The following is a 27,079-nucleotide window of genomic DNA, read 5'->3' on the forward strand; positions in this document are numbered from 1 at the left end:
GGGATACAGCAAATGTAAAACTACGCTATAACAGAGCTACTGACATGATGCATAGTAAAATGTCTGGAAGAGTATACCAAAACGTTAACTGTTTATTCAACACAGTGGGAGCTGGGGTGAATTTTCGCTTGTGTGAATTTTCTGATTATTTTTCAGAACGAATTTGTAGCCTTCATATACTAACAGATCAATCAAGAGGCCACACCAGCAGAAAATGCAAATGAATTTAAAGAGAGGTTGGGCAAAATTTATGAAAGACAGACTTCTAAATAGATGTAGGAGCCTAATGGGGAAGATAACCACAGCTTGAATCCTCTTCCCCACACTTCCCAGCCGTGTGTTCCCAAGTCACTCATAAGCCAGCCGAAATGTCTTCACCTGGAAAATGGGGACAATAATAGTGCCTACCTCCATAGGTTGTTTTTGAAGATTCAATGATACCATGGATGTCACCTCCTATGTAACAATGCCTGGCATGCAATAAATACTCGACAAATGGTAGCTATTATAGTAATTAGTAGTAGTAATAATAGATGCTGGGACATACCTAGCCCTCAAGATTGACATCAGAGTGGACCACCACATCCTCTCATCATTGCGCCTCAGTCTGGGCCCCTGAAGCCCAAAGAGGGGATGGTTCTTCCCAAAGAAGAGAGTTTCCACGTTCCAGAAGCGTCTGAATAAAACGTACCCTGTTTACCCTCACACCGTTCAGTCTGGTTAATCCACGAGCAGCACTGCAAGACCCGCTCGGCCTCGGCTGCCTTCGCGGCCACAGGGGCGGGCAGGGAGGGTGGGAATGTTAGAAACACAAAAGCAGGACGGTACCGGCCCGCTCCACCTCACCGCGCTCTGGAGCGGATCGAACGGCGGCGCCACGCACTGGCAAGCCTCTGGCGACCGGCAACGCGCCTCACGCCAAAGGGACTGCTGCCCGGACTCAAGTCAGGCAGGCTGCTCCGTCCGCCCTACTCCCTGGGCCTCCACCAGAGAACAGCGGCGGGCGCGCGGCGAGGCCGGAGCACAGGCCTAGGGCCGAGGGCCGAGGGGGCGGCAGTGCGGGGCCGCGAGGGCCAGGGAGGGGCGGCGGCGCGCTCGCGCCTGGGCCGCTCGAGAGCGAGCACGCACCCCCGGGGGCGCGCGCGGCTGGCGGCTCCTCGGCGCGGAGGAGGGGGACGCGGCGAGGTGAGGCACGAGGCGCTGTGGGGCGGGTGGGGACGGGGCGCGAGCCCCTCTAGCGGCGGAGGGGGTGGCGTGGACGGCGAGGAGCGGTGGCGACAGGGGCGGGCTGCGGGACCCGGGCTCGGGGGAAAACGCGGCGGGCGGGCGGGCTGGCTGGCAGAGCTGGGCCACGCCGCGTTTGGGGGAGGGCGGCGCGGGCTCGGCCTGACCCGTCGGTCCCGCCCTGCGGCGTGCCTAGCGCGCCCCACCCCCTGGGCGGCCCTGCGCGGCCTCGCGCGGCCCCAGCCCCGGGATTCCTGTCTCTGCGGTGGCGCGCCTAATTACGCTGGGAACAGACGCCCTGGTGTCTTTGCACCTGACCGACGTTACTTTCCGAGTTTTCAAGTCGGCCTTGCACACTAGGTAGTTCACCTCCATTTTGGAGCTGAGGCCGAACTGAGACTCAGGTAAAATGACTTGCCCAAGATCATACAGCTTAAGGAACGAGATGAGGAGCTCCGCTTTGTCTGCAAAACTCCAAACCCTGCACCTGTCCCCTGCATCACAGCGAATGCCAGTCTTCCTCCTCCCAGTGGCTCTGAATTTGGCAGATGTTAATTTGGAGCTACCACCCATCCTTTCATGAACGTCAGTGTCAGAAATGCCTCTCGTGAGAGGAAAGGAGAGGAAGAAGAATCTGCTTATTGGAATAATGTGTTTATGACGTGGAATGTTTATGCGTTTTTTACTTAACCATCTCTTTTTTTTTAATGATTTTATTTATTTATTTGAGAGAGGGTACGAGAGATAGCATGAGAGGGGAGAAGGTCAGAGGGAGAAGCAAACTCCCCATGGAGCTGAGAGCCCGACGTGGGAGTCGATTCTAGGGCGCTGGGATCATGACCTGAGCTGAAGGCAGTTGCTTAACCAACTAAGTCACCCAGGTGCCCCTTAACCATCTCTTTTAACCTTTGTTGAAGTGTCGCTGCTGCTCACTACTTTTAAGACATGTGCAAGTAGTCTTTCAGAGCTTCACTTCTTCTTTAAAAAAGCAGCATGCCTGAAGGTTGTGAGGAATTGGAGATAATCCACATACAGTGAACAGTACCAGAGTACCTGGCATATGAGAAAAGTTCAGTAAATTTTGGCCATTTTTTTTTTTTTTTAATTACAGAGCGCATCATACCTTTTGCTAAACCCATTTTTCTTCAGAGACTAACTTTTCCTGGGACTAGAGCAGGGGGAGAACCATTCCTATCCCAGCCCACTTAAGAAAAGACGAGTTCATTGATAGCCATGTTATCTGAATGTCATATAGCCTTAAGGATGAATTATACCCCAAGCTCAGAGTACCAGGTGGAAGAAGTCACTCCAGGAGAACTAAAGATGAATTCACCTTTTGTAAAACTAACATTTGTCCATTACGTTTTCTTTATTGAGTTCTTTCTCTGTGTTTGGCACTTTGAAGTGTACAGATGTGTATTGGATAGTAGTCCCTGCTTTCATTTAGTCTAGATATGGGAAAAAATATGCATTCAGAAGTAATCCTCACAAAGTAGAATGGGATGCCAGAAAAGAGAAAGCCAAGAAGCTGTGGGACCATAGAAGGAGAAATGTTTTCTTGACTTAGGGTGAAGTATGACTTCATTTCTGCCTTCAAGAAAATACTTTATACTGTTGTTCAAACATTAAGTATTTGTTCAAAGAGTAAGTGACCAAACGTTTGTCGTCATAGGGTTCCTTGGTTTCTAGTAATAGAAAGTCATTCGTATTAAAGTATTATTAGAAAGATAAAGAAATGGGAAAAAAATCCAAACAGTTGGGCCGTCCTTGGGGATGAGGATCTCAATAGCCAGAGCTCATGGACCAAATTCTTTGATTAATGAATGACTGGGTTCCACTTGACTTCTGTCCTTGTATGTCTTACACAAGATTAAGATTTTTCTTTTATTGGGGCGCCTCGGTGGCTCAGTGGGTTAAAGCCTCTGCCTTGGGCTTGGGTCAAGATCCAGGGTCCTGGGATCCAGCCCTGCATCGGGCTCTCTGCTTGCAGGGGCAGCCTGCTTCCCCCCTGCCGCCCCCTCTGCCTGCCTCTTTGCCTGCTTGTGATCTCTGTCAAATAAATAAATCTTAAAAAAAAAAAGAAAATCTTTTTTTTTTTAAGATTTAATTTATTTATTTGACAGAGACACAGCGGGAGAGGGAACATAAGCAGGGGGGGGAGTGGAAGAGGGAGAAGCAGGCTTCCCGTTGAGCAGAGAGCCCGATGCGGGGCGATCCCAGGACCCTGGGATCATGACCTGAGTGGAAGCATATGCTTAACGACTGAGCCACCTAGGCGCCCCAAGATTAAGATTTTCACAGGAGATCTGGCTACTTTAGCTATAAAGGTGAGGTATACAGTACCCACCAGAACCATATGAAATGTGGGTGAGTCAGTTTCTCAAGGGAAAGAGGGTTAAGGAGAGAAGTGATAATGCATAGAGAAAAACAATAGTTGTTTATTAGAGGTATGTAACCTTTATAGAGAGCCAGGTACTACTGTGTCTTATTTATGTGGATTTTGGTATTTAATCTTAATAAGAACATAGATACTATTTTTCATCCCCATTTTACAGGGGGGACACAAGGTTTATAAAGACAATAATAATTGGGGAGCCTAGCTGGCTCAGTCAGAAGAGCGTGTAACTCTTGATCTCAGAGTCATGGGTTCTAACTCCACATTGGGTGTAGAGATTACTTAAAACAGGGGCACCTGGGTGGCTCAGTTGACTTAAGTGTCTGACTTTTTTTTTCTTTTTAAGATTTTATTTATTTATTTATTTTTGACACAGAGAGAGAGAGAGAGAGAGAGAGACAGCGAGACAGCGAAAGAGGGAACACAGCAGGGGGAGTGGGAGAGAGAGAAGCAGGCTTCCTGCCAAGCAGGGAGCCCAATGCAGGGCTTGATCCCAGGACTCTGGGATCATGACCTGAGTCGAAGGCAGAAGTGTCTGACTCTTGATTTGGGCTCAGGTCATGATCTTGGGGTCCTGGGATCAAGCCCTGTGTCGGGCTCTGTGATCAGTGGGGAGTCTACTTGAGATTTTCTCTCTCCCTCTGCCCCTCCTGCTGCTCTCACATGCACTTTCTCTCTCTCTCTCTTTAAAATAAGTATATCTTAAAAAAAAAACCCTAAGACAAAATTTTAAAAAAGATAAAATAATTTGCTTAGCATTACAAAGCTAGGATGTGGTAGCACTGAATACGTTGCATTGTCTTCTTTGCATCTTGTCCCTTTGAATTATTTTCTGATCCATATACCACTTTTGTTTGTTCATAGGGGTCATCAAACTTTGGTGTATGTGTTGGCCAGTTTTGACATCTCCTTGAAGGAGCGCTGCATTGAGGAAGATCAAAAGACTGTTTGCAAATTTTAGGGAATGGACCGTTTGGGTTCCTTTAGCAGTAAGTATAGTGGGAACAAGTCCCAGGTGAATATTAAGAGCAAACTCAAGTGGAAATTAATCAAAGAAGAAAAATAAGCACTTTGAAGTTAAAGCCCTGTGAATCTGATCCTAAAGGAATAAGAATATCAAATCAAAATAAAATTAACCAATACTTAATTGATTGCCCACTAAACACATGACACAAACATATAACCCTAGGTCTTGTAAGAAAACTATGCTCAGGCGTAATATGATTAACCTACGGTTTAATTTAAGAAAGCAGTTGGATTTCTCTTTAGAACCAATAACATATTTTAGATGCCTTGATAAAAAATTAAGTCAGTGGTAGAACAAAAGACATGCTTCTCTACCCCTTCCCTTTTAGGGGGAATTTGTGCTCTAAGAGTGAACCACAGTATTATAATAATAATGCAGAAAATTATGCTATGTGTGTGAAATAAATTCAGGCAGCCATAGCTCTGGAGAAAAAAATACACTGCCTTTTTTTTGTTTCTGATGATAAGAGATTTGGCAGAAATAGAAATTCTATTGTTAGATGTTAGTAGTGTTCCAATGAGAAGAAACAGAAAGCCACTTTTTAGGGTATTGTTTCCTTTTCACCAATTTCTTAACCTCATATTTACTCTCTCATCACACCTATCTATATAAAGTTAGGACAGAATGAAGTCTTCAAAACATCTAGTTCAAATCTCTCATTTTACACATGGAGAAAACCTAAATGAATTTTCCTGATGCTAAAAAATGTAAACTGTAGGGCGCCTGGGTGGCTCAGTGGGTTAAGCCACTGCCTTCGGCTCAGGTCATGATCTCAGAGTCCTGGGGTTGAGTCCCCCATCGGGCTCTCTGCTCAGCAGGGAGCCTGCTTCCTCCTCTCTCTCTGCCTGCCTCTCTGCCTGCTTGTGATCTCTCTCTGTCAAATAAATAAATAAAATCTTTAAAAAAAAAAAATGTAAACTGAAACCACTCCCATTCCCTTTTTAAAAATACTAAAAAAAATAAATAAATTATTTTTAAACTTTTTATTTGGAAATAATTTCAAATTTACAAGAAAGTTGGAAGAATAACAATCATACAAAAAATCCTCATAGGCCCTTTGTTAATTTCTTACTCCATTTGTGTGTTTTGTTTCTCTGTAAATATATATACTGTATATAATACATATTTATATGTTCTTTTATGTGTAAGTAGATATGGATACCCCCCTTTTTTTTCCAGAATCTTTTAATGGTAAGGGACATATATCATGGCCCTTTACCCCTAAGCATTGTAGTGTTTATTTCCTGAGAATAGGGATATTTTTTTAACTTCAGTAGGGTTATGAACTAGTAAATTTAACATCCATGAAATAGTTTTATCCGATTTGCCATCTAGTTCATTCAGTTTTGTAAGTTGACTCAGCAATGTTCTTTATGGTGTTTTTTTTCTTCTAATACAGGACATAGTCAGGAGTCAGGTCTTACCTTAAGTTCCTGTGTTTCTTTAGTCTTCTTTTTTTCTTTAAATATTTTATTTATTTATTTGAGAGAGAGAGAGAGAGAGCATGAGAGGAGAGAAGGTCAGAGGGAGAAGCAGACTCCCTACAGAGCTGGAAGCCTGATGCAGGACGACTTGAGCCGAAGGCAGCGGCTTTAAACCAACTGAGCCACCCAGGCGCCCTCTGTAGCTTCCTTTAAACTGAAACATTTCCACAGCCTTTGTCTTTAGTGACATTCACACTTTTGAAGAAAACAAGCTCTTCCTCTCTCCCCCTTTTTTAAATTGAAGTTTCTTGTTTTTTTGTTGTTTTATTGAGGTTTGTTTGGTCTTGTTCTACACCTCATTGGTGATAATCATCTTGAAAACCCAGTTATGGTGTCTCTGAGTTCTTCACTGTATAATTTGTATTTTTCCCTTGGGTATAATAACCCATAAGGATACACTTTCAGGCCATAAAGTATTGCATTCCTCATCAGAATTTCTCCCTGGATTTAATATCCATTATGATTTTTCCTTAATCCAGTCTTTACTGTCATGCAAAATGATGATTTTTTTCAAATCCAGCACTCTCCACATTTGCTGCTTAGCACTTATAGAATTATATATGTTATACAGCTATATGTATTATGTGTAATATATATAATACATATTATATAATTTCTTGATTATATAATCAAGAGACCTGTCTCCCTTATTTCATTGATGTATTTATTGTAAGCGTGGACATGCGAATTCCTATTTTTTCAAGGGTTTATAATTCATTATTATACTATTTTGGTTCTCAGATTGTCCCAGTTTGACCTCTGTAATCTCCTTTATTCTGGCTCCTACGTCCTTAGTAACACTCATCACTTTTTTGAGCATCTCCTTACCTTTTGGCCGCATGTTCTGGGTGCATCTCTTATGTTTCTTGCCCCAGCCCTGGAATCAGCCACTCCCCTGAGGAGCCTTGGTTCCATTTTTTTTTTTTTAGATTTTTATTTATTTATTTGACAGAGAGAGAGAGCACACAAATAGGCATAGGGGGACCTGCAGGCAGAGGGAGAGGGAGAAGCAGGCTACCTGCTGAGTTAGGGAGTCTGATGCAGGGCTCGATCCTAGGACCCCGGGATCACCAGGCAAGCCAAAGTCAGACGCTTACATGACTGAGGCATCCAGGCGCCCTGCCCTGGTTCATTTTAAGGAGGACTAATATTAGAGACCAAGATCTGGTTATTGCTACTAGCATGTTTTGTATCTTGGCTCTTAGACCTACAGAGCTGTGAAATATCTGTGATACATGCTATGTACATATACACCAACATACATACATATTTACCCATACATACACTTTTTTTTTTTTTTTAAGATTTTTATTTATTTGTCAGAGAGAGAGGAGAGCGAGCGAGCACAGGCAGACAGAATGGCAGGCAGAGGCAGAGGGAGAAGCAGGCTCCCCGCCAAGCAAGGAGCCCGATGCGGGACTCGATCCCAGGACACTGGGATCATGACCTGAGCCGAAGGCAGCTGCTTAACCAACTGAGCCACCCAGGCGTCCCCCATACATACACTTTTAAGAAATAGTGAGTTCCCATTGATACCTCCAGTTCATCTTCATAAGCTTTTTTCTTATTTTGCCCCATTCCTTATTTGTGTGTCTTTTCCTTGGTGAGAACCTTGGCACCCAACATCAGCACAGTCTTCTCATACATCCAAAATTGTGTCAGAGTTGCTTTTCACATACCATTACATGAAACAGACCTCCTTCAACAAGTTCAGGATTTGTTAGCATCATCGAAGACTGAAGTTATATTGTTAAATGTCCATAAGCTGTTTAGATTTTTTTTTTCCTTTTTAGTGTGGTTATAGTATTCTTTTGAAATACTGTTAGGTTCATCTGTTAATACTGCTTTCAATTTTCCCTTTCTATATTTACTAATTCAATTTTTTAAATTCAAGGAACATAACTACACTTCCAAAAGCCAAAACTGTAGTAAAATATATATTTGGAAAATTGTTACTCCTTCCTATGTCTCTTTCACTCCATTCCATTCCCTCTCTCCCAAACCCTTGTAGGTATCCAACTTCATTGTTCTCTAGTTTAACTGTCCTCTATTTCTTTTTGCAAAGATAATTGGACACACATATGTTTGGGGTTTTTTCCCCCATTTTGTACAGGAAAGATAGCATGCTATGTGCGCTTTTTTTGAAAAAAAATTTTTTTCACTTGAAAGAATCTTCTGGAAATACTGTTTTAGTTTGTAAAGGTTGTTCTCATTCCTTTTTTTTTAATAGTCGCGTAGTACTCCATTGTGGGGGTACTCCATAGTTTGTTCAACTACTCTCCAGGGCTTGGATATATCTAGGTAGTCTTTTTAAATGCCAGATAGTGTTCTAATGCATTCCCATCAGCAGTATATGAGAATGCTTCTTTCTCTCCATTCCTACAGAAAGTATTATTAAGACTTGGAGTTTTTGCCAGTCTGATGGGTGACAAGTTATATCTCTGTGTAACTCTCTCTTATGAGTGAAATTGAGTGTCTTTTCATATGTTTAAGGGCCATTTTTTTGTCTTTCTCTTTTTTTCTAATTATCTCTTCATTTCTTTTGCAATAGGATTTTTGTTCTTTTTTTCTCCCCTCAGTTTTTAAGTTTTTATCATTGTATATTGGGAACTTTAGCCCTTTATCTGTAATATGCTTTCAAATATTTTCTTATAGCTTATTTGCCCTTTTATCTTGCATATGGTGTTTTTTTGCCAAGGAAGTTTTTTGCTTGTGTTGTATAATCAAATTTATTAATTTTTCATTGCCTTTAGATTTTGAATGATGATTTTTTTAAAAAGCCTTTCCTTACTCTTAGGTTATAGAAGAGTTCTAGAATATCTTTGTGAAGGATAGTTTGACTGTGTGTATCAATATGTATGTTCAACAGTTCTAGTTCTAGAAAAATACATATTCCAAGGAACACAACAGCATTTTTCAAAAATAGCAAAAAATTAGAAACAACATAAATGCCCACCAGTAGAGAAGAGATTTGATTTAGTTGTTCTCAACCATACAAGACCCCATGTTTTCCTTTTATAATATTTTTAGAGCCCATTTACTCTTTGGAAACGAAATGCCCAGATAATATAACACATCTATACCCATGATGTCAAAGAAACAGAAATAATAATGCCCTAACTATAATACAAAGGATAAACAAAAGAGAATAATGAACTAATGTAATTTATTATAAAGTAATATGCATCTCAATATGTTTAGACACTATTTCAGTAGAAGACATAATGACTTAAGTAGTCAGATGCTTGCACCCATATGTTGAATCACTGTGAATCTTACAACTACAAAAGCACAGTGATTCATGTGTGTTGTATTGGTGACTCAGAAATCCCACAAGCTTGAATAACTCTTGGTAAAGTTCTGAACAAAACAAGATATAATCTCCTGTAGAAGTAGATGCAGTTGCCTTCCTGGAAAATTCAATATATATTAAAACTGTCAAAAACATTTTGTTTTAGGGGCGCCTGGGTGGCTCAGTGGGTTAAGTCGCTGCCTTCGGCTCAGGTCATGATCCCAGGTCCTGGGTTCGAGCCCCACATCGGGCTTTCTGCTCAGCAGGGAGCCTGCTTCCTCCTCTCTCTCTGCCTGCCTCTCTGCTTACTTGTGATTTCTCTCTGTCAAATAAATAAATAAAATCTTAAAAAAAAAAAACAAACATTTTGTTTTATAGGTAACATGGAATTGGGTTCTAGGTTATGTAATTATGAACAGGTTTCTCACCAGCTTTGAATGTCTGGTAGGATATTTGAAAGTTGTACAGGACATGGATCACTTCTTTGTTGTGTAGGAATGTCTTTTTTTTTTTTTTTTTTAAGATTTTATTTATTTATTCGACAGAGATCACAAGTAGGCAGAGAGGCAGGCAGAGAAAGACAGGGAAGCAGGCTCCCTGCTGAGCAGAGAGCCCGATGCGGGGCTCGATCCCAGGACTCGGGGATCATGACCCAAGCCTAAGGCAGAGGCTTTAACCCACTGAGCCACCCAGGCTCCCCATTGTATAGGAATGTATTGAGCCATGTAGGGCATCTAGCATCCCTGGTCCTCACCTGCTAAATGCCAGTAGTACTCTCTAGTCCTTGTGGCAACAAAAAAAGCATTTCCTCAGATTTCCAAAATGCCTTCCTAGCGGACAGTTGAAAACTATTAGGTTAGCTGATGGGTACAATGGAATATTATTCATACATTAAAAGGAACAAGGAAGATGTACACGTAAGGTCGTGAAGGATATTGACAGTATATCATCAAGTGAAAAAGCCTACAAAACATCGTATATAGTATCACTTTTGTTAAAATACGTACATACGCATCCATTGAAGAAAGGCTGGAACTCAAAACATTAATAAGGATGACTTTATGCTTTTGTTGTCTAAAATTCTTAAAACTATAAATTGGGTTACTTTTACAAAATAATTACTTCTTGATGTAAGGGTTTAAAAGCTCTTTGCTTTGGTCAGTGACAGATTTTTTTCTTGAGGAAAGAAAAACAGCTTATATCATTAAAAGGATGTAAGGAAGAAGGTAATTTGGTAAAAATTGTCATCTGACATTTAATTTAAAACAACTTTGTTCTTCCATGTCAAAATTTAAAATGGGAGAAGCGGGGTAGTTGCTGTTCTATATACTTATTTTGAAGCTATTGCCAGGATTATGTTTCTTTCCCCTGTTGTCTTCCTCCAGGTCTTCATTTAGAAACAAATGAAAAGAAATTTTTAAAAAAGGAAACAAATGAAAAGAACAATAATCATCACTTGAAGGGGAAAGGTGCCTTGAAAAGTATTTCTTGGGCTTTAGGAAGGAAAGTGCTATTACAGAATGTGAGAAATCCTGCCTCAGGCCAAGCAGATTAAATTCTTTCATCTACTTTCAAAGCCTGTGTTTTCTTAGACTCCTGCTGTTCAGGAGCCTAACTCCTCCTGAGCAACTTCTCTAGGTTGCCTTGGCTCTAGAGAGGCAGAGTTTAGGGCAACCAGGGATACACAGTATCTGCTTTTTTTTTTTTTTTAATCACTTTCGACAATTTAGATTTTACTTCTTGCCTTAATATTTTAGAGACAATATAATAACAATCATTGAAACTATAGGAAGGTGAGCTAAACTCTCTACTTACCATGAGAGAAAGGGAGCTTTCCTGGGTTTAAGTCTCAACTCAGATATATAGTAGTATATCGCAAACAGATACTTAAAGGAGTTTTTCACCCCAACTTTTTTTTTTTTTTTTTTTAAGATTTTATTTATTTATTTGACAGAGAGAGATCACAAGCAGACGGAGAGGCAGGCAGAGAGAGAGAGAGGGAAGCAGGCTCCCTGCTGAGCAGAGAGCCCGACGCGGGCCTCGATCCCAGGACCCCGAGATCATGACTTGAGCCGAAGGCAGCGGCTTAACCCACTGAGCCACCCAGGCGCCCTCACCCCAACTTTTTATTATGAAAATTTGCAAACTTACAGAAAAGTCGAAAGAACAGTATGGTTGGCCACTACCTACATTCAACAATCATTAACATTTGTCACATTTGATTTATCTAAAAATATATGTGTGTGTTGTGTAAGTATGTGACATTTTCTCTCCTGGAAAAATAACTAGGAGGGAAATCTTATGTTTGTAAATTTCTCTGCAGGGGTCCTATCTACTTAAATGCCATTTATAGTAGTAGATCCTACTACAGGAAGGAACAAAGCTGCCTTGAAAGAAAAACGTAATTTTTGTTTTTTCTTATTTAGAATGAGCTCATCTTGTCTCCAAGACAAGCTGAATCTTCTGCAGAGCTCACCACCTATGTAGTTATTTGCAGATTTTCACCTTCTTACCGTTTGGTAATCATAACATGTTTTTCTTTCTGTTCTAGATGATCCCTCTGATAAGCCACCTTGCCGAGGCTGCTCCTCCTACCTCATGGAGCCTTATATCAAGTGTGCTGAATGTGGGCCACCTCCTTTTTTCCTGTGCTTACAGGTAACTTTTCCATTACATAGTTCACCAGTGAAAAGTTGGGGAACAGAGCAGTTGGATGACATAGACTGTTGAATATTCTACATCTCTATATCAGCTTAATGCTCAACATTGCTTTTGCCAGGAGAATTAAAGTATTGAGACTAAAGGGACTGCAGGTTGGCTCAGTTGGTTGGGTGTCTGCCTTTGGTCATGATCTCGGTGTCCTGGGATTGAGCCCTACGTAAGGCTCCCTGCTCAGCGAGCAGCCTGCTTCTCCCTCTCCCACTCCCCTGCTTGTGCTCTCTCACTCTCTGTCAAATAAATAAATAAAAACCTTTTAAAAAAATAAAAATAAAGTATTGGGACTCCGGGAAACAGAATTGGAGGATTATTCCTTTTGATAGCACCAATGACACTGTTACTGAAGAGTGATCTTTGGGCAGGTGACAAGGGAGCAAGTCATTCTGTGGATGATGATAGTAATAATACTAATTAAAAGTACTAACTTTGTTGTCGAGCACTCTTTTGAGTAATTTGCGTAAATTAACCTTTAGTTCATCACTATAACCCTATGAAGTAGGTATGATTAGCATCCCCATTTTATAGAGAGAACTCAGGCAAAGAGAGTTTAAATAATTTGCTCAAGGTCACAGAGCAAATACCATATTTTATTAGATCCAAGATGCTATTGATTATAAGAAGCATCCCAGTTTTAAAAATGACAAATGGCTGATGGAAATTGTAATACCCTTTTTATTATAAGATGAAGCCTCATTATAGAGTTTATAAAATATGAAAAAATACATGTCTTAGATTTGCCTAAATACTTTAAGTTTGGAACCAGGTTTCAAATTTACTCTTAGTCTGATTCCAGGGCTTATGCTCTTTTTTTTTTTTAAAGATTTAATTTATTTATTTGACAGACAGAGATCACAAGTAGGCAGAGAAGCAGGCAGAGAGAGGAGGAAGCAGGCTCCCCATCGAGCAGAGAGCCCAATGTGGGGCTCAATCCCAGGACCCTGCTTTAACCCACTGAGCCACCCAGGCGCCCCAGGGCTTATGCTCTCATCAAAAGAGGAAATGTTCTAGGAAAAAGTCAGCTTTTCAGATTACTTTTTCCTCTGTGAGGGCCACTGAAGAGCTGTGATCAGGTATGTAACCATCCGCTTGTGGCTGCAGACAAGATTAAGTGAATTCTTACAAACTCATCCTAAGAGTAGAGTACCTCCAAACCATCTTTCATCCTATAAGAAAGCGTTACAGAAAGTAGCTTTTTGGTAACTTACTTTTCCTTTCTTTTGCAGTGTTTCACTCGAGGATTTGAGTACAAGAAACATCAAAGTGATCATACTTATGAGATCATGGTAATGGTGAAGTTGAAGGGAATTTCCATTCATTTGTCAAGTATTGTATTGGGAATATCTTTTTCTTCATCTCCAAGTATCTCCTTCCCTTTTCTTTCTTCCTCTTCTGATTAGGTAATCATTTCCTAGTAAGTGTTCTAGGGTTTTATGGACCTACTAAGTCATTAAGTCCAAAAATCATTTTATATACTCAGATTTTTTTTTTCCCAAAGATTTTATTTATTTATTTGACAGAGATCACAAGTAGGCAGAGAGGCAGGCAGAGAGAGAAGAGGAAGCAGGCTCCCCGCGGAGCAGAGAGCCCCATGCGAGGCTCGATCCCAGGATCCTGGGATCATGACCAGAGCCAAAAGCAGAGGCTTTAACCCACTGAGCCACCCCCGCGCCCCAATATATACTCAGATTTTTATTTCAAACTTGGAAGGAATTTGAAAGTACTTATTGAGGGGTGCCTGGCTGGTTCAGTCAGAGTATGTGACTCTTGACTTCGGGGTTGTGAGTTCAATCCCCATGTTGGGGGTAGAGTTTCCTTTAAAAAAATTTAAAGGTTAAAAAAAAAGTACTTGTTGAAATTTACTGATATAACGATAAGAGGTACACTGCATTTTAGGTTCACTGATAAACATACAGTAAATGTGTTGTTGCAGTGTTTTGGCTGATGATATTATTATGTGGTTCATGTGGGCAGTGGTGAAGTTTACATCTGCACTCCCTCCTCCTGCCTTGGGGAAATTAGTTACCCTCTGAGGGTGAAGTTATAAAATGACATTGAGTGTATGATACGACAGACTGGCTTATAGGCCAGAATAAGACTTGACTGGCAGGCACCTGGGTGGCTCAGTGGATTAAGCCTCTGCCTTTGGCTCAGGTCATGATCTCAGGGTTCTGGGATCGAGCCCCGCATCAGGCTCTCTGCTCAGCAGGGAGCCTGCTTCCTCCTCTCTCTCTGCCTGCCTGCCTGCCTACTTATGATCTCTATCTGTCAAATAAATGAATAAAATCTTTAAAAAAAAAAAAAGAAAAAAAAGACTTGATTGGAACCTGATTGATTGTACTGCCGCCTCTAAAGAAGGAATGAGAGGCAGGTGTTGATAGTATCCCTTCCAAGCTCTAGTCAGAGGAATGGGCACTTTATTTATTTATTTAAAGATTTTATTTATTTGAGGGATTGAGAGAGACCAGGAACAGAGGGCAGGGGAGAGGCGGGTAGGGAAAGGGAGAAGCAGGATCCCCATGGAGCAGGGAGCCCACTGTTGGACTCCCAGGACCCTGAGACCATGACCTGAGCCAAAGGCAGACGCTTAACTGACTGAGTCACCCAGACATTCCAAATGGGCACTTTAATAAGCCAAAATGAATGTCTGGTCTGCTTGGCAGGTGTATATATCTTTTTTTTTTTTTAAGATTTTATTTATTTATTTGACAGAGAGATCACAAGCAGGCAGAGAGGCAGGCAGAGAGAGAGGAGGAAGCAGGCTCCCTGCTGAGCAGAGAGCCCGATGCGGGGCTCGATGCGGGGCTCGATCCCAGGACTCCGAGATCATGATCTGAGCCGAAGGCAGCGGCTTAACCCACTGAGCCACCCAGGCGCCCTGTATATATCTTCTTAAAGATAGTTTTGTCGGTTACAGAAAATAACAAGGCACCAAGTAATTTTCTTACATTTGGCCTCCCATTCAGTTTGTTTTTTGTTTTTTTTTTTTTTTTTCAGGAAAAAATATTGGCTGGGCATTTTAACAATAATAATTTCACATTGTGAGTTAATCCACTTATACTTGTGTTAGTTTTCTGTTGCTCCCATAACAAATTATCAAAAATTAAGTGGTGTAAGATTACGCAGATTTCTCGTCTCACAATTCTGTAGGTCAGAAGACCATTAGGCTCACCTGCTTTGCTGCAGTTCCTATAATGTCAAAAATGAAGGTGTTGCCTGCCTGGGCTTTTAGCTAGAGGTCCTGGGAGAGAGTCTGATTCCAATCTGCTTCTGTTCTCATTCAGGTTGTTGACAGAATTCCCTACCTTGAGGTTGTAGGACTGATGCCACTCTTCCTTTATTGGCTGATGGCCAGGGCTTGCTCTCAACCTCTAGAGACCTTTCTTCATCCTCAAAGCTAGCAGGGATCAGGAGTTCTTGAGGGTGATTGACGAAAAATGCCTGGAGTCTTTCTGTTCTCTCTTGCTTCCTTTGTGCTGAATCTCCTGCCTCCTTTCTTCTTTTTTACTTTTTCAAAGACTATTCATTGATTTGATAGAGCACAAGCAGGGGAGTGGCGGGCAGAGAGAGAGGGAGAAGCAGGCTCCTTGCTGAGGCTTGATTCCCAGGACCCTGAGACCACAACCTGAGCCAAAGGCAGACACTTAACTGACTGAGCTATCCAAGTGCCCCCCTTCTTCTTTAAAGGAAGTTTTATTGGAGTGCCTGGGTGGCTCAGTTGGTTAAGTGTCTGCTTGTGGCTTGGGTCATGATCCTGTGGGATCCTGGGATCAAGCCCTACATCAGGCTGTCTGTTCATTGGGGAGCCTGCTTCTCCCTCTCCCTCTGCATACCACTCTGCCTACTTGTGCCCTCTCTGTGTGTGTCAAATAAATAAATATCTTTTAAAAAGTAAAGGAAATTTTATATAAGTAATCTCTCACCCAGCATGGGGCTCAAACTCATGACTCTGAGATCAAGAGTCACATGTTCTTCTGACTAAGCCAGACAAATTCCCCTCTCTTACCTCCCTTTTCTACTTTTAAAGCCTTGTGTAATTTCATTGGACCCACACAAATTAATCTAGGCAGGTATCCCTATTTTAAGATCAGCTGATTAGTGCCTTAATCCCATCAGCAGCCTCCCCTCATAGTAATATCTAGTTACTATTTGATTGAATAATCAGGGGACAGGAATCTTGGGGGTAAAGGGGTGCATTTTTGAAATTCTGCCTAGCACAGTGCCATAATATATCTACTTCAGTCTGTTAGACGTTTAGAAAGGGTGAATTAGCATCTCTGAGTCTGATTACTTGTGGGGTTCTGTTTAAAATGAGTTTCTGGGCCTGTAATGCTGAGAGTCAGATCCTGGTCCATAATTAAAGAAAATGCTCCTTAGTTAGAGTTCTGGGCATCCAATGACTAGCCTTCCCCTCCTTCTCTCTAAACACCTTCAGTCTTATAGTTTCTCCACTAATTATAAGATTTGGAATAAGATTTTTTATATTAGACTTTGTTTTAGAGAGCAATTATAGGTTTGCAGCAGAATTGAGTAGAAAGTCAAATTTCCTATATATCTCCTGCTCCAACACATGTATAGTCTCTCCCATTAACAACATCCCTCATGAGAGTGGTATGTTTGTTTTAACTAATGAACCTACATTGACACCTCATTATCATCCAGAGTTCCCATTTACATCAGAATTTACTCTTGGTGTTGTATATTCTGTAGGTTTATACAAATATGTAATGTCATGTATCCACCATTATAGTATCCTACAGAATAGTTTCATGGCCCTAAAAATCCTCTGTGCCTTGCCTGTTCATCCATCCCGCCGCCCCCCACCCTCTGGCAACCACTGATCTTTTTACAGTCTCCATAGTTTTGCTTTTCCCAGAATGTCATATAATTGGAATCATGCAGTATATAGTCTTTTCAGATTGCCTTTTTCACTTCGTACTATTTATTAAAGTTTCCTCCATGTCTTTTCATGGCTTGATCGATCATTTGTTTTTAACACTAATTAATATTCCATTATTTGGACATATCACAGTTTATATTTATCTGTCCACCTACTAAAAGACGTCTTGGTTGGCTCCCAAGTTTTGGGAATTAAGAATAAAGCTGTTACAAGCATCCATGTGCAGGTTTTTCTGTGGACATAAGTTTTCAGCTCCTTTGGGTAAAAACTAAGGAGTCCAGTTGCTGATCACATGGTGAGGTTGTTTAGTTCTGCAAGAAACTGCCAAACTTGTCTTCCAAAGTGGCTGTACCACTTTGCATTCCCACCGGCAACAAATGAGAGTTCTTGTTGCTCCACATCTTCACAGCATTGAGATCAGTGTTCTGCATTTTGGCCATTCTAATAGGCATGTAGTGGCATCTCTTCATTTTGGTTGACATTTCTCTGTTAGGATGTGAAATATCTTTTCATATTAATATTTTTTTCTCTTTTGTCAATTGCAAAATGAATGAAGGGTTGGGGAAATGTGGTCAAGTTATGTATGACTTTGAGTTCATTTCACCAACATATCAGATCTTCAGAAAACTGAAGATTCTTCCCAAATTCATGCAAAAATGTCTAGAACCAGAACACAGATTTTTTTCCTTTGAATTGTTTTCCCAATTCCTTCGGCTAATTCAGTATAGGCTGGGTAGATTGATGGTTAGCCACTATAGGAAAACTGTGCTCTCTCTAGCTGTTCTGGGCGCCATGCCTTCCGCATAATCCTGAAGGCACTAAGTTTCACTCCAAGGCCAATTAAGTCTTCTGATTACATCATCTTTTTCGCACATACTCAACACCCATATGAGCACATTTCAGAATTCTGTCCTTTGGGGAGTTTTTGGAGGTTACTAATACTCTCTTTTTTCCTGCCAATCTTATCTATTCCCAGATAAGGGAAAGAAGAATCCTTCCTTCTGTAGGAATGATGACGAAATTTTAGCTTTCTACACATGAAGCCACTAGAAACTTGATTTTTCTTTTTTTTTTTCTTTTTTTTGCATATGAAGCCACAGAAAACTTTAAATGGGTTTTTGTACTTGTGTCCTCTCACAGTGCTGTATTTTTGGAAGCTACTCATGCTGTGGTGGGTGGTGCATTAATCAAGAATTCTTGAGTTCTCCGCCTTTTTTTGTCTTATAATTCTTAGAACCTTGAACAAGTCAAGGCACCTCTTTCTGCCACACCCTTTATACCCGTGATTTTAAACTTTAGTGCCTAAGAATCACCCGGGAGCTTCTTAAAATTATAGATTCCTGGTCCTTACTCCTGGAGATTCTGGTTAGTAAGGCTAAGATTGGGGCCAGGAATTGAACAACACTGATTTAACTTTAAGAAAAACTCCCTTATGCCCATTTATTTTTTGGTGTAGAAAGTCTTTCTTTCTTTCTTTTTTTTTTAAAGATTTTATTTATTGGGGCACCTGGGTGGCTCAGTGGGTTAAGCCTCTGCCTTCGGCTCAGGTCATGATCTCGGGGTCCTGGGATCGAGCCCCGCGTCAGGTTCTCTACTCACAGCAGGGAGCCTGCCTCCTCCTCTCTCTCTGCCTGCCTCTCTGCCTACTCATGATCTGTCAAATAAAAAAAAAAAATCTTAAAGATTTTATTTATTTGTTTGACAGACAGAGATCACAAGCAGGCATGATCTGTCAAATAAAAAAAAAAATCTTAAAGATTTTATTTATTTGTTTGACAGACAGAGATCACAAGCAGGCAGAGAGGCAGGCAGAGAGAGAGGAGGAAGCAGGTCCCCTGCTGAGCAGAGAACCTGACTCGGGGCTCCATCCCAGGACCCCGGGATCATGACCTGAGCCGAAGGCAGAGGCTTTAACCCACTGAGCCACCCAGGTGCCCTTGTAGGAGGTCTTTCTTACTTACCTCACAGTAAAGTTAGTGAGGACTAATTAATTTCCCAAAGTACAGTCTTAGAGATAACATAGGCCTTTCAACTACGAGTTTTTATATTATTTGTATTTATGCTATTTACCAGATTATTATGAATATAGACTTAGAATATATGACATAGACTTCTCTTTTGGATCTCATCATACCTCATGTGCTGGTCATATTCATAGTATGTGGTCAGATAAAAATGTGTTGCTTATTAGCAGTATAATTTCACAAATCATGGACATTTTTTTTCTTTTGTCATCAACCAAAGGTATAACAATTGCTAAATGACTGTGTAATCTGAAGGTCTCTCCTGTCTCCTTTTTAAAATAACTTGTAGAAAATTTCAAAAAACCAAAATTTTATGTATACACTAAAATAGAATATGTTTTAGTTATCTGTTGCTACCTAATAGCTACTTCAAAACATTGTGGCTTAAAATACCAACTATTTTATTGTCTCCCATAGTTCTGCGGGTCAGAATTCCGATTGGGCACAGTGAGGGTGGCTTTCACGTCCACATGATGTGCTGAGGCTAGAAGTCCACCGAGCCTTTTTCATACTTCTGGTACCTCAGAACGGCTTGAATTGGTTGGGAGACAGCTGGAATTTTTCTTTTTTCTTTCTTTCTTTTTTTTTTTAAAGATGTTATTTATTTGATAGAAAGCCTACAAGCTGGGGGCAGAGGGAGAGGGCATCTGATGCAGACTCCACGCTCAGAGTTGAGAGCCCAATGTGGGGCTTGATCTCACAACCCTGATATGGTAAGCTGAGCTGAAACCAAGAGTTGGCCACTTAACCAATTGAGCCATCCAGGCACCCCCAGTGGGAATATTTTAACTGTCTGGTTCTTCTCCAGGTAGCCTTAGCCCTTCTCCCTCTCCCTAAGGCTGTTCCACATAGTCTCTCTGGCAAGGAGGTTAGCTTTCTGACATGGTCATTCAGATCTCCCAAAACCACAAAAATGGAAGCTGCCAGGCCTTAAGCAAGTCACAGGTCCAGCCCATATCAAATGGAACGGGACTGCACCAGGATGATTCTGGAAGTTAATGGGGAGCTACCATTGTAATCCAACTACTACTTATAATACAGTATAATGAAGTCCCATATACTTGTTACTAGCTCTTAAAATTATCAACTCATAGCCTATCTTGTTTCATCTAAACCCCCACTTCTCCAGATTATTTTGAAGCAAATCCCCCAGACATTTTATTTTTTCTATAAATGTTTTACTAGATCTCTCAAAAATTTAATTCAAGTCACTTTTTTCATTATTCCCCAGTCGTGTCATAAGAGCTTTTTAAAAATATCTCTGCTCCCTTCTCTACCCCTGAAAATAATTACTGTTCTGATTTTTATCACCATAGATCTGTTTTGCATATTCTAGAACTGCATATAAATGGATTTATACTGTATGTACTCTTATTTCTGGTTTCTTTCAGCATACTTTTGAGATTCATGTTGTGTATAGTAGTTGATTCCTTTTTGTTACTGAATAATATTCTGTGGTATGAATATGATAGTATTCATTCTGTTGATTGGATACCTGGGTTTTTCTTTGTTTTTATGCTATTATGAATAAAGCTGTTATGAACTTTCCTGTATAAGGCTTTCTGTGGACATAATGTTTTTTGTCCTTGGATAAATACTTAAGAGTGGAATTGCTTGGTCATAGAATAAGTGATTACTCCTATTTAACTTTTAAGGAAGTGTCAGAGTTTCCTAAGTGGTTGTAGTATTTTACACCGCTGCCAGCAATGAATGAGAGTTCTGATTGTTCCCCATGCTTGCAAACTTTTGATATTGTTGATTTCTTCATTTTAGCTATTCTTATGGGTTTCATGAGTGTGTAGTGGTATCATAATTTTTTTTTAACTTTTACAATTTAATTGGGATACAAATAAGGTCCATACATTCCAATTGGTTGCTTCTTACGTGTTTTCTGTTCTGTGGGTGTTCCTCTCTACCTATCCCCCTTCCCTCACTCTTTCTCTTGTTTCTTATAGTTTATTTGATTTTTAAAAAACATAAGTTCTCTGTCTTACAGATATTAGTACAGTGTGAATTTTGCTGTTAACATGTTCTTCGGTCTTCTATGTTTCCTGTAAGTTGGTAGTTACATATAACAGCTATCTCAGATTCATTTATGATCATTGTATAGATCTGTTCATCGGGGATTGCAAAATAGTTATTTTCTAACCTTAGCACTAGCACTCTTTATTTATTTTTTTAAGAGAGTACATGCACAATAGGGAGGCAGGGAGGGAAGAGGGGTGGAAAGAGAGGGAAAGAGAGAATCTTAAGCAGACTCCATGCTCGGCGCAGAGTTCGACACAGGGCTCTATCCCATGACCCTGAGGTCGTGAGTCAAATCAAGAGTCAGTTGCTTAAGCGACTGAGCCACCCAAGGGCCCCCCAGAACTCTTTATGAATTAAAATAATTCTATAAAAAGAAATGTCTCATTTCTGTGGTCACCCTGAGGTAAAGTTTGTACAGGAAAGCCAGGATAAATACCTGATTATTTCCCTTTATTTACTAATTTTGAAAATATGAGTTGGTTCCCTGGTGTCCTCTAGATATTTAGAAGATTTTATGTATTTCAGTTCTTTGCAATTATTATCCTTGTTAATGCTCAAAATGTTCCATCTTTGGTTAGTGGGAGCCTCTACAAATTGGCCTCTGCATCCTTTTGACATGACCCGTACAGGCTTTGAGAGCCTCTCTGCTTTCCATTATGACAAAATGTTCTAGTCTCATCTGGTACATTTTCTGACTCGAACCTAGAATCAGGTCTTTTTTTTTTTTTTTTTTTTTTTAATTTTCATTTGACAGACAGAGATCACAAGATCACAAGTAGGCAGAGAAGCAGGCAGAGAGAGAGGAGGAAGCAGGTTCCCTGCTGAGCAGAGAGCCCGATGCAGGGCTGGATCCCAGGACCTTGGGATCATGACCTGAGCCAAAGGCAGAGGCTTTAACCCACTGAGCCACCCAGGTGCCCCGAATCAGATTTTTCTTCAAAGAGCCCTGGGAGATAGTGTTTAGTGACTGCATACTGGGCATTAGAAGTGTTCATTGCTACTGGGTTGGTCATTATTTCTAGACTTTTTCATCAAACAGTGTTAGGAAATAATTCTTTTGAGACAAAATACATTGTAAGTTCCTACTAAGACTTTCAATTCAAATATAAGACTATACAGTTTTTACATAATCATAGATGTTATACCTGTATCTTTCTAAACTCCAGGCCAGAAATCCCACTGCCCAGTGACACCAGCAAGATTGCTTATTTGCTTTATCCCATAACACATCTGCATACAATGACCTCAGAATAACTATACCAACACTCCTGAAAACAGTGTAAGATTTTTGTTTTTTGGCAGTTTTTAATTCAAAGGTGTATTCTACTAGAGATATATAATCAAATCACTGTTTGTTTTTCTTTTTTAAGATTTTATTTATTTGATAGAGACACAGTGAGAAAGGGAACACAAGCAGGGGGAATGGGAGAGGGAGAAGTAGGCTTCCTGCCGAGCAAGGAGCCCAATGTAGGGATCGAACCCAGGACCCTGGGATCATGACCCAAGCCAAAGGCAGATGCTCAATGAGTGAGCCACCAGGCGCCCTTCAAATCACTGTTTTAAAGTCATGTGGGATATTTTCTTTCTGTGATTATGCCTTAAAATTAATTTATAGGTTTGTTACATTTTGCTTTTGACTCTTAGGATTTTAAATTTAGTAGTTAATGTACAATATTTATATTTCAAAGTCAGATCTACAAAACAAGGAATATTCAGAGAGGTTTAGATTCTATCCCTCCCTTCCCCATAGCTAACCACTTCTTTAAATATATCGTTTATTCTTCCGTTTAAGAAAACATAAATATACACATATTTATATTGCCTTGTTTTTTAGCTTAGTGGGAACATACTATAATATTATCTCTACCTTTGTGCTAAGTTTAAAAAATATTTTGGGGTACCTAGATCACTCAGTTAAGTGTCCAACTCTTCATTTCGGCTCAGGTCATGATCCCAGGATCCTGGGATCGAGCCCCGCATCAGGCTGTCTTCTCAGTGGGGAGCCTGCTTCTCCTTTTCCCTCTGCCCCTCACTCCCACTCAAGCTCTCTCTTCTTTTGCTGTACTCTTTCTCTTTCTCAAATAAATAAAATCTTAAAAAAAAAAAAAGTGAGAATGACAGTCATTTGAGTATGAATTAGCACTGCATTTCAGGTTGCTGGGTTCCATTTCTACATCTGTTCTTAGGCAAAACTTTTTCCTCCTTAGACCTCAGATTTTCCTGTTCTTGACCCCAGCTGGACTGCTCAAGAAGAAATGGCTCTTTTAGAAGCTGTGATGGACTGTGGCTTTGGAAATTGGTAAGAGCTTGGTGTTAAGGTTTGTCGAGCCCTTAGGGGGCTCAGAGAAGAAGGTGCTGTTGAAGGGTAAAGTGAAGAGCTTCAGAAAGAGGAGTTTGGGTTGGCGGGGGACGCATATGTTACTTCTCTGTTGACCCATGACTTAGAGATTTGTCCTCTTCCATTCTGCATATTATTTTCCATGGCCGAAATGCCTCACAGATATGGTATGTTTCATTGTCCATGACTGGGCAGTTCTAAAAGACCACTTTGGACACATCAGCACACGGAAGGTTGATTATATCTTTCTGAATACTGGGGAAGTTTAGAGTTAAATAGTTATTGCTCCTTTCTGAGTTTAGGAATTTTTCTTGACTGTGGATACCCTCACCATTTAAGTGAGTCAGACTTTAGGTAGATGGCCATAGCTTACTTGAGACTTGAGTTTGGGAGACCTGTTCTTCGCATTCCCTGTTTTTAGCTTGTAGATAAATCCAAGCCTGGCAGAACTGAACAGCACTCATTGCTGTTTCCCTAGAGGAAGTGCCACTTAATAATAATGTTACCACTTTCACTTTTACTTTTTGGGAATACTTTCACACTGATGATTTCATTTTGTGAAATAGATAGTAGGGGGGACATTATTAAATTACATTTCTTTCATGAAGAATCTGAAGCTTAGGGAGTTAAGATCATTTTTCATGATCATATAGCTTATTAGTGAAGGATTCCTAGCTAGATTCTCTCTGTCCTGACTTCCTAGTATAAGTAATCTCTCCTGGTAGTCATAGAATATACTGTGCTACCTCCATTGTGTCCAGGGTCCTGAAGGAGGAAGCTTGAGTTCAGTTCACATATGCTTGTATTTATTCAGCATTTAGTAACCATCATAAAATATTGTGTACTATAGGGAATACTAAAGAAGACAGAAAAAGTGATCACTTGTGAGGAGCTTGCTAATCATCTTAGGCCTAGTTTTTCATCTTTTGCTTGCCGTTCTGATGTTCTAAAATGGACAAATCCTCCCTGTTCCCCTTCCCCGTTGGTAAAGACCACAAAAAAAAGAGACTACTTGTCTGTCAACTGTGAGTAAGACACTAAACTTGGTGGTGAGGGTGGTAGAGCTAAAAATTATGACATGTATCCTGCCCTCAAGAAGCTTTTAATCCATTAGGGAAATCAAAATATATATAGGGATGATTGGAGTACATGAAGCAGAGCATAATCATGCCTTAGGAGATGGGCAAGTTAAGTACTGGAGAGGAGAGAGCTCAAGAGGGAACTTGGCGAGCTTCCTCTTCCACTCCTCCATCCCCGGGCCTTAGGACTCAGAGATCTGAAGTACAGATTCTGGCTTTGTGCACTTACGTGTTTTATTTTCTCAAGCAAGTTTCATAGTCTCCTTGGGCCTCTTTTTTTCATCTGTGAAACTGTGAAACTACGTGGATAATACTAGGATTAACTTACACCATGTTGTGAATGTTTCTGGCTTAGTGCTTGGCCTGTCATTGGCACTCTGGTAAAGATATGTTTGTCCATGTGAAGTGTTCTGTAAACTATAAAACATTATGCTAATATAAAACTGTACTTATGTACATTTTGAGTGTTCTGAAGTGGTTTATTATAGCAATTCTTTCCCTGAGGCCTAGCTCACATGGAAATTTACAGATTTTTTTTTAGTGATGTTCCTTGTTTTAGTGAAAGGAAAGCACTGTTTGGATATCATTTCTATATCTTGGAATAGCAGGATCTGGCACACCAGATTACACCAATGTTAGTCTTCTGTTTCTCTCATTGTTCAGCTGATACCTCCATGAGACTGGTCGGAGGCATCAAATTCCAGATATTTGTTTAGATGGGACCTAAAATATGGAAAGAATAAACCATGTTCTGACCTCTTTGTATAAATGGTCAGAGCTCTCTCTTTTGCTCACGATCCTAGGCAGGATGTAGCCAATCAGATGTGCACCAAGACCAAGGAAGAGTGTGAGAAGCACTATATGAAGCATTTCATCAATAACCCTCTGTTTGCATCTACCCTGCTGAACCTGAAGCAGGCGGAGGAGGCAAAAACTACTGACACAGCCATTCCATTTCATTGTAAGTGCCTCCCTGTATTGCTGAGAGATGCTTAGCTCATCTTCAGGCCCTGTTGCAGGAGCAGGTAAACAGTGGTCTGGGCAACTGAAGAGCTTATGGAAGATGGGAGGAGTTGGCATGGCAGTTACTGAGAGTCAGGGCTATAATGGGGCAGAGAACGGTCAGAGTTCCATACCGGAAATCCCAGTGCCCAGAAATGGTGTGTGGTCCCACCCACTCTGAGTGGGTGTGGTCCCACCCACTCTGAGGCTTACCAGTGAGGAACATACCAGTGTTCATTAATGCTTCTGTGGATAAGATGTCCAGATTGAACCAAACTTCCATGCTTTGGAGGGTTTACGATTGTAGATATGAGTTACTTAAGAGAGTCCAGTATTTGATTCACTATTATTAATCATCCCGGTGTTGAGCCCAAGAAGCAATTTGTTATTTTAGTTCAAAGCAATTTAGTTACTTAGTTTTGGTAGTAATAGCGAGCCTTTTTTTTTTTTTTTTTTTTTTTAATCTCCTGCGGCTAAGCAACTCGTGGGTCTTCTAACAAAACGTAACTAAAACCATGATGAATTATAAATGGACATCTTCGCTGAATGACTCCCAGAGCACAAATAATGAGATAACGAATGTTTTCTTCAGGCCACCCTCCCCTCCCCGCCCCTTTACTCAGACTCTGTAGAAACAGTTTCAGAGCTGATTAACTCAAAGCCTGATGATACCTATTTGGAAAACACTTTGGATGGTAGCATTTTGTTTTCAAATCCATTAGATCATTTGTTCCTCATAGCAACACAGTGATACAGGCAGAAGAAGTGCTTTTGCTTTATACATGAGGAAACAGATTCAGAAAAGTTAAATAATTTGTGTCTCATGGGACTAGAGAATATTGGAGCTGGGACCCAATTCCAGCTAACTTCCAAATCCCGAGGGTTTTTTTTTGTTTTTGTTTTTGTTTTTCAGTTGCGTGAGACTTGTAAATTGATATTGGTCCTAAGGGGTAAGGAAACTGAAGCAGACAGGGTACATGCTTATGTTCTCTATAATATTAAAGAGAAGATACTTGGTTTTCTTATGTTAAGAAAGCACAAATTAGAAGGAATTTCCCCATTTTATTTAGAGAATTCCCTCAGTCTTAGTTTCCTTAAGAAATCAGTCTGTTTCCATAATACTTTATTTTTCTCACTTTTCTCTTTATAAAAATGTTTTGAATTTTATTTATTCTCTCAGACACTGTTTTTTTTTTTTTTCAAACACAAATATTTCAGAGTATAAATGAGGACTATTTCTCTGTCACTTTTTCATGCCAGTATTTTATTAACTAACTAAGAACCTAAATTCTTCCAGCTACAGATGACCCTCCGCGACCTACTTTTGACTCCTTGCTTTCTCGGGACATGGCAGGATACATGCCAGCTCGAGCAGATTTCATTGAGGTAGGAGAAACTTGTTTTTGTTTCACATGAGACTCATATCTTTTACCTGTAGCTTCCATACTGCTAAAAGGACATTTTTGAAGCACTGTGGTTTATAGGGCCTTCAGCAGCCACATTTCCTTCTATTTGAGTGCCTTTTCTCATTCATAGCATTTTCATATATAAAATATAGAAGTTTTCCTTAC

General features: G+C 40.5%; 1 protein-coding gene across 4 annotated transcripts in view; it reads left to right on the forward strand.

The window, feature by feature from the left end:
- Nucleotides 1-1,046: 1,046 nt before the first annotated feature.
- Nucleotides 1,047-27,079, forward strand: part of TADA2A (transcriptional adaptor 2A) — a 52,380-nt gene continuing 26,347 nt past the window's right edge. For 2 of the 4 annotated variants that reach the window (XM_047708327.1, XM_047708330.1), the window contains exons 1-7: nucleotides 1,047-1,185; nucleotides 4,484-4,608; nucleotides 11,974-12,080; nucleotides 13,364-13,423; nucleotides 23,297-23,388; nucleotides 25,310-25,467; nucleotides 26,806-26,894. In XM_047708327.1, coding sequence (XP_047564283.1) covers nucleotides 4,584-4,608; nucleotides 11,974-12,080; nucleotides 13,364-13,423; nucleotides 23,297-23,388; nucleotides 25,310-25,467; nucleotides 26,806-26,894 — 531 coding nt within the window. In that variant the 5' untranslated portion in view covers nucleotides 1,047-1,185; nucleotides 4,484-4,583. Of the gene's footprint in view, nucleotides 1,186-1,464; nucleotides 1,670-4,483; nucleotides 4,609-11,973; nucleotides 12,081-13,363; nucleotides 13,424-23,296; nucleotides 23,389-25,309; nucleotides 25,468-26,805; nucleotides 26,895-27,079 lie in introns of those variants that run through there. The other 2 variants (XM_047708328.1, XM_047708329.1) reach the window with 2 other exon arrangements.

The sequence above is a fragment of the Lutra lutra genome, chromosome 16, assembly GCF_902655055.1.
Source record: "Lutra lutra chromosome 16, mLutLut1.2, whole genome shotgun sequence".
Lineage (NCBI taxonomy): Eukaryota > Metazoa > Chordata > Mammalia > Carnivora > Mustelidae > Lutra > Lutra lutra.